At 36.3% G+C, this 14,426-nt stretch overlaps 1 protein-coding gene across 4 annotated transcripts in view; it reads right to left on the reverse strand.

The window, feature by feature from the left end:
• Positions 1 to 14,426, reverse strand: part of ASCC3 (activating signal cointegrator 1 complex subunit 3) — a 276,733-nt gene that overhangs the window by 30,819 nt on the left and 231,488 nt on the right. For 3 of the 4 annotated variants that reach the window (XM_075046673.1, XM_075046672.1, XM_075046674.1), the window contains 2 exons: positions 11,354 to 11,465; positions 10,926 to 11,060 (listed from right to left, as the gene is read on the reverse strand). The exons of the other annotated variant lie outside the window; for it this stretch is intronic. In XM_075046673.1, coding sequence (XP_074902774.1) covers positions 10,926 to 11,060; positions 11,354 to 11,465 — 247 coding nt within the window. The remainder of the gene's footprint in view (positions 1 to 10,925; positions 11,061 to 11,353; positions 11,466 to 14,426) is intronic. 4 annotated transcript variants of the gene reach the window in all.

Raw genomic sequence — 14,426 nt, forward strand, 5'->3', positions numbered from 1 at the left:
TAATTCTTGATGTGAAATGGGGCCCATACATACTGTATATGTTAATAGCAAGCTGTAAAAGCTCTGTGTGTTGAAAACTGGATTTCAGATCTGCTGACCTGTGGCAGCTCCCCTAGTGGGGAGCCACAAATGCACACTGCTGCATTTTTGTACTGGATTAAATTCCGGATCTAGACTACTATGTGACCAGAGACAAAAGGGAATAAAAAGTTCACAGGCGTGAATACCTGTCATCATGTGGTGAAATGACTAGCAGCCTCTGTTCAAGAGAGGCTCAAGCCCAGAATAATAGAAGAACAATATGAACTGGCAAGAATATATGGGAAACTTGGAAGGTGCCTACATGCACAATGTTTTCAGCAAGCCAATGCTACTGGTCTCACTCTGAGCACTTTTAAATGAAAGTAGTTTAATATAATAATAAAAGAACACAATTGAAGAGGAAGTGACAGCTGCTGCAAGTAAATTTCAATAAGGGTAGATCCCCGCTGATAAAAACTCACACATCTCCACTCATTTCAGTGTAACTGTGAATTAACATTGCTTGAAAATCTGACCCAATGTTTTGAAGAACTCAAGAGCTACAAGGTAAGGCAGAGATGAAAGACACTGATAATTACAAGGGTGAGGAAGATGGGTAATCACTGAGGAAACAAAGACGACAGTAAGAGAAAAAATATTTGAAGTCTATTAAACAGACAATCTGTCAGTAATTTTGTGTACTTGATTTGAGGAAGTTCTATCAACACTTCTGTCATGAATGATCAGAAGTCTGATACAGTGAGTAACATGGCAAAAATGCCCTTGTACCACACTTGACCTTAACAGATCATCCCATCACCCAAATGGGATGTACCATGCATTCCTAGGGCAGATCTAACCCTTTTTGGATGGCAAGTGATAATTTTTCTTGGTGATGTTCACTGCACACAAATTTGTGAGAATACTGTAAACTCCGTGTTCCCACACAGACTTATACCATGTCTTTTCTACCTGTAAATAAAGGCATCCACCTGAAGTACACTGCAAGAGCTGTATTAAAAAAAAAAAAATTAAAATGGAAAGATAACTGATGATTAAGAGAGTTGCAGACATTTTGCCTCTGGTGTAAAGTTTTAAGAACTTCTTTTAAAAGACAAAGAAAACAGAGATTTTCAGTACCAGATGTCTAGGAAGATCCCATTTGGATTTGAGCTACTTAAATTTGCAATCATGTATTTATACATCTAACAGAGCTTCTGTTTCCCCTAGAATCTGAAAATTAACTAGCTTTGTAGCATCTTCCTTGATCTGCCACCCGTGCCCTGAGGATTAGAGACTCCACCTGAGCTTGTTTTACAAGCATAACAGAAAAAATTAATCTCTGCTGGCAGCGATCCCACTGGGATACTGATGAATAATGATATCCCTCTCTTGCTGCCCTCTCAGTCCACTAGAAAAGCCACTCTAACCCAGCAACGTGGAAACCGCTGAAACCATTCCAGCTGTGGATTAGCAGGCAGTCAAGCATCCATCTGTTCTGTGCGAATCAAGAGAAAGCAAACACGCATTCTTATAGCTAAAGAAGTATTAAAAATTAGCATCTTATATGACTGAATATAGTAAATATTAAGACAATCATATACAAAAGAAAAAATAATCTATTATCTACACCTCATGTTGTTTACATTTGCTTGCTGCCTTAAGCAAATGATAAACCAGCTGGAATTCATCTCATTAACCTAGAGAATATTGTGCATTCAATGATTTAATACGTTTAAGATAAAATTTCTTAATGCTGTATGCATCAGTTGTACCTAAAAATATTTTGTAAGTAGACATGCATGCACACACTAAATAAACACAAGTGAACACAGTAGCATGCCTTCACCTTGACAGGAGAAGGATATAAGAGACCTGTTTTGAGAGGGATTTTAGCCATTTTCTCACCCTCTAAGGTGAGAGGAATAGACTTGAGATATCTTCTCTTTCTGAAAACTAGTAGTTTGAATAATATCTGCTGCCTTGCTAGTCTTTTCCACTGGAAGACAGAAAGGAAAGGCATGGGAAGTTGGCATGTGGGCAACCCAATCAAATTGGTGATGTCTGATTTAACTCTTCCATGTGAAATAGGACAATGATCTACTATAAATTAAGGAAGCTGTATTTGAGCATAATCCCGGGTAAAATTACTTAGAAAAGTGCATAATTTGACTGTTTTCACAGGCCCACAGGCCCATTAAGCTGCAGAGGTGAAGAAAATCTGCAACTGTTTGTTCTCTAAAAGCAAGCCTACTGTGCTATACCAAATTTACAAATATATATAGTAACTTTTTCAAGTGCTAAGAAAAGTTTTGGTCTTTTGGTAGCAAAAATCCCTCTGTAATTTCTTCGAACATTATAGGTAGCATGAGCTACCTAAGTAACTGAAATAAAGCACCTTGTAAATACTAGACATAATAGGAGAGGCCAATTTCTTAAAAGTTCATCTGTGATAATACACAACATCAACATTTAAAATAAAATTCAACCTTCTGAAGCTAGCCAGGTTCCATCAGGAAAAAAAAAAAAAGAATGAGACAAAGAAAGAATCTAAATGTAAATAGGAAAATACAAGTGTCAGATACTTCATTAAGGACTGATCAGTAATCCTCTTATGTCCTTTTTTTTAAACTACTATGCTAAAGGAACAATATATGCTGGATACCAATCTTGTATGATGTAATTATTTCAGCCAAACCAATCCTTATCCTGAAACTTCTGTTCCAATCAGAGAACAAGCTACAAAATGCCATCCTCTTTCTTAACAAGTCTGAGCAATAACTTCTTTGCTGACAGAGAAAAACATTTGTGTGCCTTTAAACAGCAGTCAGTAAGACTGAGTTGGTGTCACTAAGTGAACTGAATTCTGTGAAAACAAATTCATCAGCAATATCATTGTAACTGCTATAATTTATAGTGCAATAGTATAATTTATGAAAAGCAAAGGCAATAACTAACTAGAAACCAATGAAGACAAAAGAACTGCAGGCTGCAGAGGGCCTAAATTTGCCTGTCACCCCTTTAATTACAAATTGGGAGGCACAAAGTAGGTAGAACTTGTACTGACTTAAGGGCATATCGAGCTTGTAAGACTGCCTTCTGGAGTACTTGGGGCATTTGAACCCACAGCCATTTATCAAAGCAGCATTATGTATTATAAAAATGTTCAGATTTACCTTAACAAATATGCAGTTTAGAACTTCAGTTTTGTTTCAACAAACACAAACATTATTTCAACAAATATATTGTATATTTGAAAACAGAGCCATATGACATGACTGCTGAAAAAAAAAAAGCCATTTCATTTTCAATATGAATACTTTGCGAAGTACTGGCTGCATGTACACAACTATGCACAGTTTGAAATCTCGCAAAATGATGATGGCTACAATTCTAACTGCTAAGTGGTAAGTAAAAGACTTTTGTCCTTAAATAAATAAATAAATAAATGCTGCATGGTTGAATTGCCTGCAGCTTTAAGCAGTCAGCTAAACCAAGCTTGCTATCACTGAACTTGCTCCTAGCATACATACCACGGACAAGCATTGATTTGCCACAGTTGGCAGCACATTTGTAAGTAGAAGACCAGGACAGTACTCCTATCTACCCTAGCAGATACAAGTGTAATAGCTTCCTGGCTCATCAAAAGAGTTTTCATTGGTATACGTGAGTGTTTTGCTGCTATAACTGCATCTATAGCTCCTGCTAAAGGAATTTATTTCCTCATTTTTCTGACAGAAACAGTTACTACAGCAGCTGTTTGAAATGGGGATGTAGCCTGAGGCTACTGGCTTCCACTACCACAGCTATACACATTTTCACAAGTTTTTCCCTGGGACACTGCACTGCAATCAAAACGAATTGAAAAAACCATAAAATTAAAGATACTATATTATTTCCAAGATAACAGTTCTTGTCTTACAGCTTACCTCATGGGAAATGTATGTCAGAAACCTTTACCTTCAACTTTAAAATAGGTTTTATTTTAACTTTCCTGAGTATTGATTCAGTTTTTTAATCTGGTAAGTAATGACAGAAGTTGAGTAAGAAGATTGGAGGGGAAAAAAAAAGGAGATCTGTTAATCGGAGATTAGAGAGTCATGTGTATTGGAGATGGGAAGGTTTTATATTTTGTGGTTTTGAATCTAATTCTTTCTTACTGATGCTATAAAAATGAAAGACTTATGCCATGTTCAGTTAGCTATCAGTGGTGGGCACTGTCATCTTGATTTACCAACTGATTGTGCTTTTCTGGAAAGGTGGGCAGCATACGATGCTTTCAAACTAAAAAGCAAACAATCATTTGGAAAAAGAAAAATAAGAAATAATTATGTCATGATGTTAGAAAAAAACCGAGTATATTTAAGTACTACAGTAACATTCAAAACTGCTCCATCTACTGGGACTAGAGAAAAATCAAGACAAATTTAATAGGTGAGAATACTCATGTGTGTAAGTACTCTTTCTGCTAAGTACAAGGTATTTTGAATATACTGGATATAGATGATGAAATTCGGATGCTATTAAAATTCACTGTAGCATTTTGTTCTATTTCCATGAAGCCAAATACATTATTCAAATTTAAACTATTTTATTAAAGATACTGTGATACTCTCTAGATGTTCCAAGTGGGAACTGAAGCACAAATGTCTTAAAATATTAAAATCAAGAGAATATAAGCTGTATAATAATTAAGTAAATGATTCTGGAAATGCCCATCTTTAGGATGAACTTTATGCATTGAACAGTCCTAGGTATGCACTTATTGTGAAGAAAAGATTTAATGGTAAGAGGTAACAGTTTTCTCCTATTATAAGGGGTCACTAAAATATGCATAATGGCTGAGGCCTGTTCCTATTTGTAGAGTGGCCACAGCAGTCATGTTTGTATTGTTGAGAATGCACAATTTATGTGAAATAAAATATGTAAGTTCTTCAAAGGTTAGCATGTAACATAATTGCTTTTCATTTGATATAAAGTTTACATAATAAAGTATTTCTATTCTTGACACTGAAATGCCATATTTAAAAAGAGTAACATAATGAATACAGTCTTGCTGTATTTGTATGCCTTGAAGAAAATTACAGTAGCACCTTTATTTCCTTCCAAAATAAATGTAAATGTAAATTTAAACTAGAAAATTACTGACTTAGGAAGAGTCATCTGATTTTTTTCTGAAAGGGATCATAGAACAGAAAACCAGTTTTATATAATATATTAAAGAAACCAAAAGCAATGTTTCTGCCATGGCTTGCAGAGAAAATGTTACACAGAACAGCTCACATTAGCTTGTTCCTGGGCAATATTTTTGTAACTTCTTAATTCCTCCTTCCCTGGCATCTAACTGGTGACAAGTGGAAAAGATGGTTTATCACTGAGTCAAAAACTTTTGTGGCCCCTTAATGACAGACTGAACCAACAGCTTTAAGATAGAATCCTGCTAAGGAAATAAAATTATTTTAGACTGAGAGTGTAAAAAGACTTGCATATTTCCCTGGCTAGAATAGGATGTGCCAATGATGATGAACAGAAAATAAAGCTATAGGTTAACTGAGTGTTGTGGTTTAAGCCCAGCCAGCAGCAAAGCACCATGCAGCTGCTCGCTCACCACCCCACCCCCCCCACCCCCCCCCCCCGCCACAGCGGGATGAGGAGAAAACAAGGAAATGCTCGTGGGTCGAGACAAGGACAGGGAGGGATCACTTCCCACTTATGGTCACGGGCAAAAGACAGGCTCAACTTGGGGAAGAAACGAAAGCAATTTAATTTGCTACCAATCAAATCAAAACAAGGATATTGGGAAGTAAAATCAAACCTTAGAACACCTTCCCCCCACCCCTCCCTCCTTCCTGGGCTCAATTCCACTCCTGATTTTCTGTCCCTCCTCCCCCCCAGCAGCACAGGGGGACAGGGAATGGGGGTTGGGGTCAGCTCCCCACACATTGTCTCTGCCGCTCCTTCCTCCTCAGGGGGAGGACTCCTCACTTGTCCCCTGCTCCACTGTGGGGTCCCTCTCACGGGAAACAGTCCTTCACAAAATTCTCCAACATGAGTCCTTCCCACAGGCTGCAGTTCTTCATGAACTGCTCCAGCGTGGGTCCCTTCCTCAGGCTGCAGTCCTTCAGGCACAGACTGCTCCAGCGTGGGCTTTCCCGTGGAGTCCCAGCCATCTTGGGGGGCATCCCCCTGCTCCGGCGTGGGCTCCTCTCTCCCCGGGCTGCAGGTGGGCATCTGCTCCCCCGCTCCCCTCCGTGGGCTGGGGGGGGACAGCCTGCTGTCTCACTGCAGGCTGTGGGGGTAGCCCGCCATCTCACTGCGGGCTGTGGGGGTAGCCCCTCCTCCCCTCCTTCCTCACTGACCTCAGGATCTGCAGAGACAGGTTCCTCTCACATTCCAATCCCCCTACTCACTGCAGGTTCCCCTTCTTAACTCTGTTCTCCCGGAGGTGCTACCACTGTCGCTGATGGGCTCGGCCTGGGCCAGAGGCAGGTCCGACTTGGAGCCGGGGAAGCTTCCAGCAGCTTCTCACAGGAGCCGGCACTGCAGCCCCTCCCCTGCTACCAAAACCCCGCCACACAAACCCATAACACTGAGTTACCTAGAATCTCATAATACAAATACCTAACAGGTAAGGAAAGACAGATACGGTGTTAATAACTTTAGTCTTCTGTTATCTGTGTATCTGGGATGGAGAGCACCTGTTTCATGAACCTCCTCCTTCTACCTTCCAAATCTGCTACTCCAGCAATGCCAGATTTACTGCTAAATTCCAAAATAATTAGTCTAATACAAGCCAGTGTAACAAAACCATGTCAATTATCAGGTAGAAATATAGGGAAGAGGTATGTGGATAGCAAACTTAGAAGTCCATGTTTATATCATAGAAAGATGGATACCTATGTTCCAGTATAATACAAACACCATGCTGTTCTGTCCCTAAGCTTTCCAGTTAGAAAGAAACCCATCTCTTATAACCAGTTTACATAAAAGACAGCAGTAGGCACAAGAAAACCAGCCTGTTCTCTCTTATAGGTAGCATTAAATAACAGAAATAAGGGACAACATGCAGATAAAACATGGGCTGAAAGATGGTTCTCCCCTTCGCTGCCTAGTATGAACAGATATGACAAAGCATTTGCTCTGTAAATAAGAATATTTACCAGATAACCAGATAAGCGTAGTAACAAATCACCAAAAATCATGAAGCTAGTGGATCTAGCCATCAGTCCTGATCAATCATCAAGACAGACCTCCTTTCCTCAAGGTACAACAAACCTACATTTGCTTTTAAAAAGATCTGTGGTGACTGCTGATTTACTACAGAAACCGACAAAAATTACCCCAAAGTATCTCTCACTGTTTTTTACCCAGATCTCTGTTCTAATCTTTGCACCTAACTTTCAGAATAAAAGGAAACAGTCTTTAGGTACCTCAGGGAAATCCAGCCTGTCAGTAATAATTCATGAACACTTTCTCATCAATAATACTTAATGCAAGAAGCACCATAACTCAACAGTGATTAAGCTCATTTGGATTACTACTGTCTGAAGCACGGTTAGGAAAGTTTTAAAGAAAGCTCTATGGAAAAGCATCAAACATTTTATCTCAGAAAAATTACAGGTCCACTAGCAGAAGTCAGTTACAAAAGTAACTGAATCTGAACTTTGCCTGCTAACTGCAAACCCTAGACAGATTAAACATCTCAAGTACGGATTTACTGAGAAGAGAAGGGAAAGCATGAGGGGATTGTACCCCACCTATTTGTATCACTTACTATTGTATACTTCCAACATGACTGCAGGGCTGTTCCCATGTGCCATTCCTATTCATGTTATAGATACTTCAACCCCTAAACCATACTGGAAAAAAATTCATTTGATCTTGCAAAATGCTGGCAGATGATCACATGAAAAGATAAAATAAAAACAGAGAAAAGAACAGATACTGGAGAAGACTGAATGGTCTTGACTACTAAGTAGAAACACATCTTGCTATCAAGTGACTTTTCTGAGAGACTCATCAGCACTAGAAACAGGATGACTCAACTACTTTTTCATGTGAGTTGCAAAGATTCATTGATAATTCATCGGTGAATGATACTGAATTCTGCACACTCCCATCAGCATGGCAAAATATAAATCTGAAACTCAAATTCCCTTAATCAAACTCAGATTTAATACGATCATAAATTTCTGAATTCTTGAATGCAATCTTGCTTTTTTTCCTGGTTTCGTTTTAAACAAACTTTTGCTCCTTTTCGAGTTACACATTGACAATTTGGTAAATACTTGTATATATCCCATTTCAAACCCACAGCATCAGTATTTTCTGTGTTACAGTTGTACACTTCTGCCTTCCTTATATACATCAGACAACTTGTAAATGTCTAAAGGTTTGCAAGATCATGAACAATGCCAACAAAAAAAAGACCCACATGTCACATCTACAAAATCCTGCAACTGCATTTGAGAAATGTTTTGGAAGGTTATTCTTAAATAGCACAGGCCAAAATTCAAAACTTTAAAACTGAGTGATCAGCAGAATAATCACAATTATAATTATGTTTTGCAACGATAACTGGCCTTTTTGTACTATAGCTACAGCTTTCAGTTCCAGCATCATTAAGAGATTCTTTAAATTACTTTTTAAATATCCTTTTCCCTCAGGATTTTCACTTATACCTAATTAGACTACTTACCCCATGCCATGTAATTCCCCATTGCCAAAACTGCTAAATGCTTCAATAAGAAGGAGGAAGGCACCAGTGGAGCAAGGCAGATGTAATGTCATTGGTTAACAATAGAGGTGTGAAGCAACTGCCGTAATTATAAAACTCATTAATTCACAGTGTTTAGGGGGAAAAAAAAAATCCTTGGCAATAACTCTGTTGAAACGGCAGTTCTTTTCAACACTACATCAGAATGAAAAGACCCCTTTCAATTTATACCTTCAACAAGACTGAACATTAATTCCACTAATAATTATGAAAATCAATATCTGCATAAAAAGTAAGGAAAAACTGTCAGCTATAATGGCATCCAGTATTCATACATCCTTTCCATCTTTCAGATTGATATGTGGCACATTTTGACCCCTAACTGATTTTATTTTTAGTCTCATTCCTCTTAAGACTGTAAATGGACAACTTCCAAGACTATATTTCCAGGGGAAAAAAAAAAGAATTAGAAAGAATTAAAGCACGATGAATTAATTTTAAATTTTACAGTCTCTGCCCAACAGTAAAGTGCTAGATTTTGTCTACAACAGAAATATTTGCCATTTACCTTTGCGCTTCATGGATGCAAGCTGTTTAAATAGATGAGGAGCACTGACATAAGATAGACAACACTAGGTTCTGCTTACATCATTCATCTTCCATATGCTGCTTACTAGCTTAGGCAGTGTCATGAAATGTCCCCCATCTCTGCTAATGCTATTCTCAAACTTTCCCTGTAACAAATTTGTCTGAAAAAAATTTCTGAAGTTTCTAGGTGGAGAAAATTTTCTCTAGAGAGAAGAGAATTTAAAGAGCAGCTGGAGTAAAGCTCTTACCTTGAATATTCAACATTATATTAAACTTCTGTTCACTAGTGGGTATTTCTTTTTAAAATTTCAGTTGTTTTACATACAGCATATATAGGAATTGTGGTTGATCACCATTTTGAATTCAGCCGAATACACTGAATTTCATTTCATATAATTTGCAATGTTTTCTGACAACAGAAGAACAGATATTGCAGGGTCAGTGATAGCAATTCCCCTATTTAGGCTGTCTAACACTTTCCATTATGAAAGATTACTGTGGCCTTTATTTCTGAGCTCTAACACTCTGAATGTTTGCAGCAGGTGATTTAAATTTATCAGAAAGAAAGTCTCTGTACTAGAAAAGTGGCTCTCCTAGTGCCATAAAATGCTGATCAGGTTTTGTTGAGATGCAAACTGTTGAATAGCACTATTTTTATTTTTCTTCTTTTATTGCTCCTTAGAGAAATTTTGGCAGCATGTCAAAACAATAGTGAATATAAAAGTAACATACATAAATACTATAAGATGGGACTCTAGATTTTGAAGTTAACACTTGGAAATCAGCATATTAAAGAATTTGGGCCACTTGTACATAATATACCAGAGACTATAATCATAAGTGGGCAGAAATAAGTTTTCCTGGATAATATTCAGGCACTTCTTATTTTCAAATATGTGTATACAAGTGGAGTTATACCATTTTGAAAAAGAGGATTTTGTAGATATAACTATTTAAGTGCTTGAAAATGGAGTAAAACCTGATTCTTTTATGACGAGAATGTAATATTATCATGCTGCATTGTACACCGTGTCCCCAGATTTGTACCCTACAATCTTTTGACTTGCATTGTACTTTTCTACTAAACAGTCACTAGACTAACTGTATAAGCTAATATTATTGCAGGTTATGACCTCAGGATCATGAGGTGGCTAGGAGAATGAAAACAAGGCATTTTAGGAAACAGGTCTTCCCCATGTCTCCCCCACTTCTTAAAGCTGCTGTATCTTCCAGATTGTCCCAATGCAAAGTGATGGCCCTGGTATGGATTTAGGACGTTGATATGCAGTTATTATTCTGGCATTTTACTATTATACCTAACTTAGAAAAAAACCCATCAGATTTGTATAGATCATGAACATTATAAAGGGACGTAAGAAAAGAAACAGGTGTATACACTAATTTTGATGTACTGTTTAGATGAAACACTTGAAACATAAAAAAAATGATTCAGGTATATTACTCAAAACAACAAAAAATAAAATTAAAGATCAGGGAAGAAAGGTTTTTCTTAATTTTGGGGTGTTTTTTCATATATTTCTACGTGTCTTTAAGAGTCACAAGTTACATATGTTGAAATTAAGAAAATATCAGCACTTACTGTGAGAATTAAGAGCAATTCTTCAATGTTGCTTTCAGGTTTCAACTGATCTTTGAACATCCCAATAGTTGGATGCTTCAAATAGTAATAGGAAGCAATGCGGCCATATGTCAGAGGTTCAATGCTGCGATTATCCTGTTAGAAGAGGAATCAAATATATGTGGTTCCTACATGGTTCAGTATAAATGGTTCCTACAATGGCTCCTCCTGTAAAATATTTTAAGACTACTTCATAAGAGAGAACAGCAGAAACGATTTAGCATCATAATTTAGCTGCAACCCCAATTAAGCTCAGTTTTCAATGTAAGTCTTACAAATAGCTCCATAGATGAATTCTAACATCTCAAATCAGGAGCATGTATCTTGCTGTTCCCAAATTTTAGGAGCACGTATCTTACTGAATCTTGTAAGGCACAGATTAGTCTTACCTCCCCAATTTCAATACAGTAGGAACATTCCAAATCAAAAAGGGATTTCTCAACAAGGCTTGAGAGGTACTTATTCATAGTGTCATGGCTCACATCCTCCAAGTTATAGTAACTAGATAAATTGAAAACAGATGCATTACATGAATACTTTTTATACTCTGAAGATTTTAAACAATAACGTCTTGTAGGAAAACTTACAAGGCTGCTATAATACACACACATACTTGGAACAGCAAATATCCACACTAAGCAATTAAATGCAGAACTATTCCCTTATATAGTCTAACAAGAAATTCATGATGCTTAAATGGTTTGTGGGAGTAACCAACATAATATAAGCATGTACATATGGAAAGATGGTAATTTATCTGTCTATTAATAGAAAGGTTGATACAAACAGAACTCGACTGGCTATATTTTTAGTGGGAAAATTTTCCTGATTGCATAAGTATATTTTCCTGATCATGTAAGTATGAAAGTAAACAAGCAATACTAACACAAGTAACAGTAGTTTAACTTCAAGAGAAAGGAAGAAAACCCACCAAGGATGGCAACTGTTCTTACATCCTGGAACTCTGAAAATAAAAACTAGGCATATAGTGACATCTCTTGAAAAAGTAACCATACACCAATCCAAATGTTGGTGTTGGTTGTTATATTTCCATGTCATTTTGTTCTCAAAGTTAAAAATGCTAAAAAAAGGAATAGGTTACTTGTCAATGTGGTTACTTCACATGTTCATTTTCAGGTAAAATTGTTTAGGTAAACTAGATATAGTAACAATGATTCTTAGTTATCTGTATGAAGGAAAAATGTTTATAAAGTGCGACAAAACATATTGTTATGCCAGCGTATAAAAAAGACCCAGTGACTGAAGTTTGCACTCCTTAACCATAGAACTTAAGCTGTATTATAAGATTCTTACTCACACAAACTAACATAATTTCAGGGAGAGCTTTTATCTAGAAAACTCCAGAAAAAAAAAGTAAGAACTTGTGTCCTAGATTCAATGAAGGCATGAATTTAAAATATAACAATTAAGTTCAATGAGCAGTAAAGGAAAACTTGAGCATGCTCAGAAAGTTTAAAAATTCTGAATTTAAGCAGAGCAATTAAATCATGTGATTTCCAAGTGGAATTCAAACAAAGAAAATATTTGATGATTTATTGAAATGTTAACAAGCACAGTAAAAAAGGTTGTCCCTGCTCATTTAATTCTGTAAAATACTGTCACACAAATAGACTACTGAGGCTGCTACAATGATAAAAAATACTCCTTTGTTCATACTAGCTGCTTTACTAAAATTTCCTTCTGTTACAACACATTCAGCATCTCCACTGGAAACAATACCACATGCTGTAATGGAGAGTAGGTTCTTTCAGCATTAGTTTGTGCAGGTGAACAACAGGCTGCAAAACAGTGTGCTGAGATTACTTTTAGCTGATTTTTCATGGTTACAACTATACCTGAGTTAGTCTTTTTAACTCCCTTTACTGCCAATGGAGAGAAACAGGAGCTTGCAGAATGCTATTCAACTGAAGTATTATTCATCTGCTTTAGGATGCGGTGAAATGTAATCACTGACTAAAAAAAAGAGTTTTATGCAATCAGTTCAGCTATTGATGATATATTTGGACAGATGAATCCCATTTTCTGATTTAAGCTCTATTTCATTCACTGTAATGCTGCTGTTAGCAAATTTCAAAAGATGGAATTGCATTGTTATATACTACAAGCATGCTTCCATGAGTCTTTTTTTAACAGAATCTGATTTGCATTATTATTTTCTTAAACAGAGTTTTTAACATTTATCTTTTTGAATAGCAATAGCATAACTGAAAAAAGTCTGTGTGCTAAATAGCAGTACAGCTGTTTTCAGATTGTTTCCCTTATTATTAATCCCAAATTATGGGGTTAATTCTCTGATGCTTTGAACGTTCACTTATAATTGGGTAAAGTTGGAGTAAAATACTAATACCATAAGGAAAAGATTAAAAAAATCTGTTATGATAGCAGGAAACAGTCAGCTACATTAGATAACAACAAAGTGTATCTATATGGCAGTGGAGTATTCAACTCTGTGATATTTTATATGGGTTCATGCTGAGATGATCTCAAATATTTAAAACATAGCTATTGCCCAAAAACAAAAAAAGAGAAATATTTATATTGACTAAAAAGTTTTATATGGTAGACAGCTATACATTATCAGCCTTATGCAAAGAAAACTTATTTGTAGCAAAACTACTCTAACATTGTTTTCAATGCAACTTAATTTTCATGAGTCCCCTTTTAAATTGACTGAAGTAATACAGTAATGATAAAAAATGATCAATATTTCCATCTGCACCTTTTATCTGCCTGACACCTTATCACTGAACACATTTAGGTTTTGTTTATTAGCAGAAATTACTTTGTAACATTTTGTTTACCTTATGAAAATAATTGAGCAAATTAACTATGTAAGTTAAGGATGTGAAATGATTTTCTATTTTATACATTTAAACCACTACTGATTCATTAGTATTTTTCTCTAAATTGAATAGAACACTATTGAAATGATTATAATTAAGGCGCTTTGCTGTCACGGTATTCAGACGTTCACCATATCATTTAAGCACTGTTATTTGCAGTACCCCAACATTTATGATGAATACTGATAAAACAAAGGAAGAGATATGGGCAAGACTCTGAAATTATTTTTTGAGACTGTAATTTAAGACCCTAATTCAAACAGATTTTATCTTGTGCTCTGCCTAATTTGCAGTATTTCACACTGAAGTTGTAATCATAAAAGGCATTATAATGCCTTTTAAAAATTATGTGAATTTTAAATTTGCTGATTTTTGGTAATTTTTTTGTCAGAGGAGTAAATATCTAGCTGCCTAGTGCAAATAAAACAATGTAATGAAAAATCTTAAATGGTTTGTAATCTTGAGTGAAGTGGTACCAATGTGTTTTAACTACTGTCTATAATGGGGCAAATATAATTTTGAGCACACCCACAGGAGCTTCTTGGTCACTCAGCACATTCTCCCCTAATAAAAAGCAAAGCCATCCATCTAGAAAGAC

The sequence above is a fragment of the Buteo buteo genome, chromosome 15 (genome assembly GCF_964188355.1).
Source record: "Buteo buteo chromosome 15, bButBut1.hap1.1, whole genome shotgun sequence".
In the NCBI taxonomy this organism is placed as follows: Eukaryota; Metazoa; Chordata; class Aves; order Accipitriformes; family Accipitridae; genus Buteo; species Buteo buteo.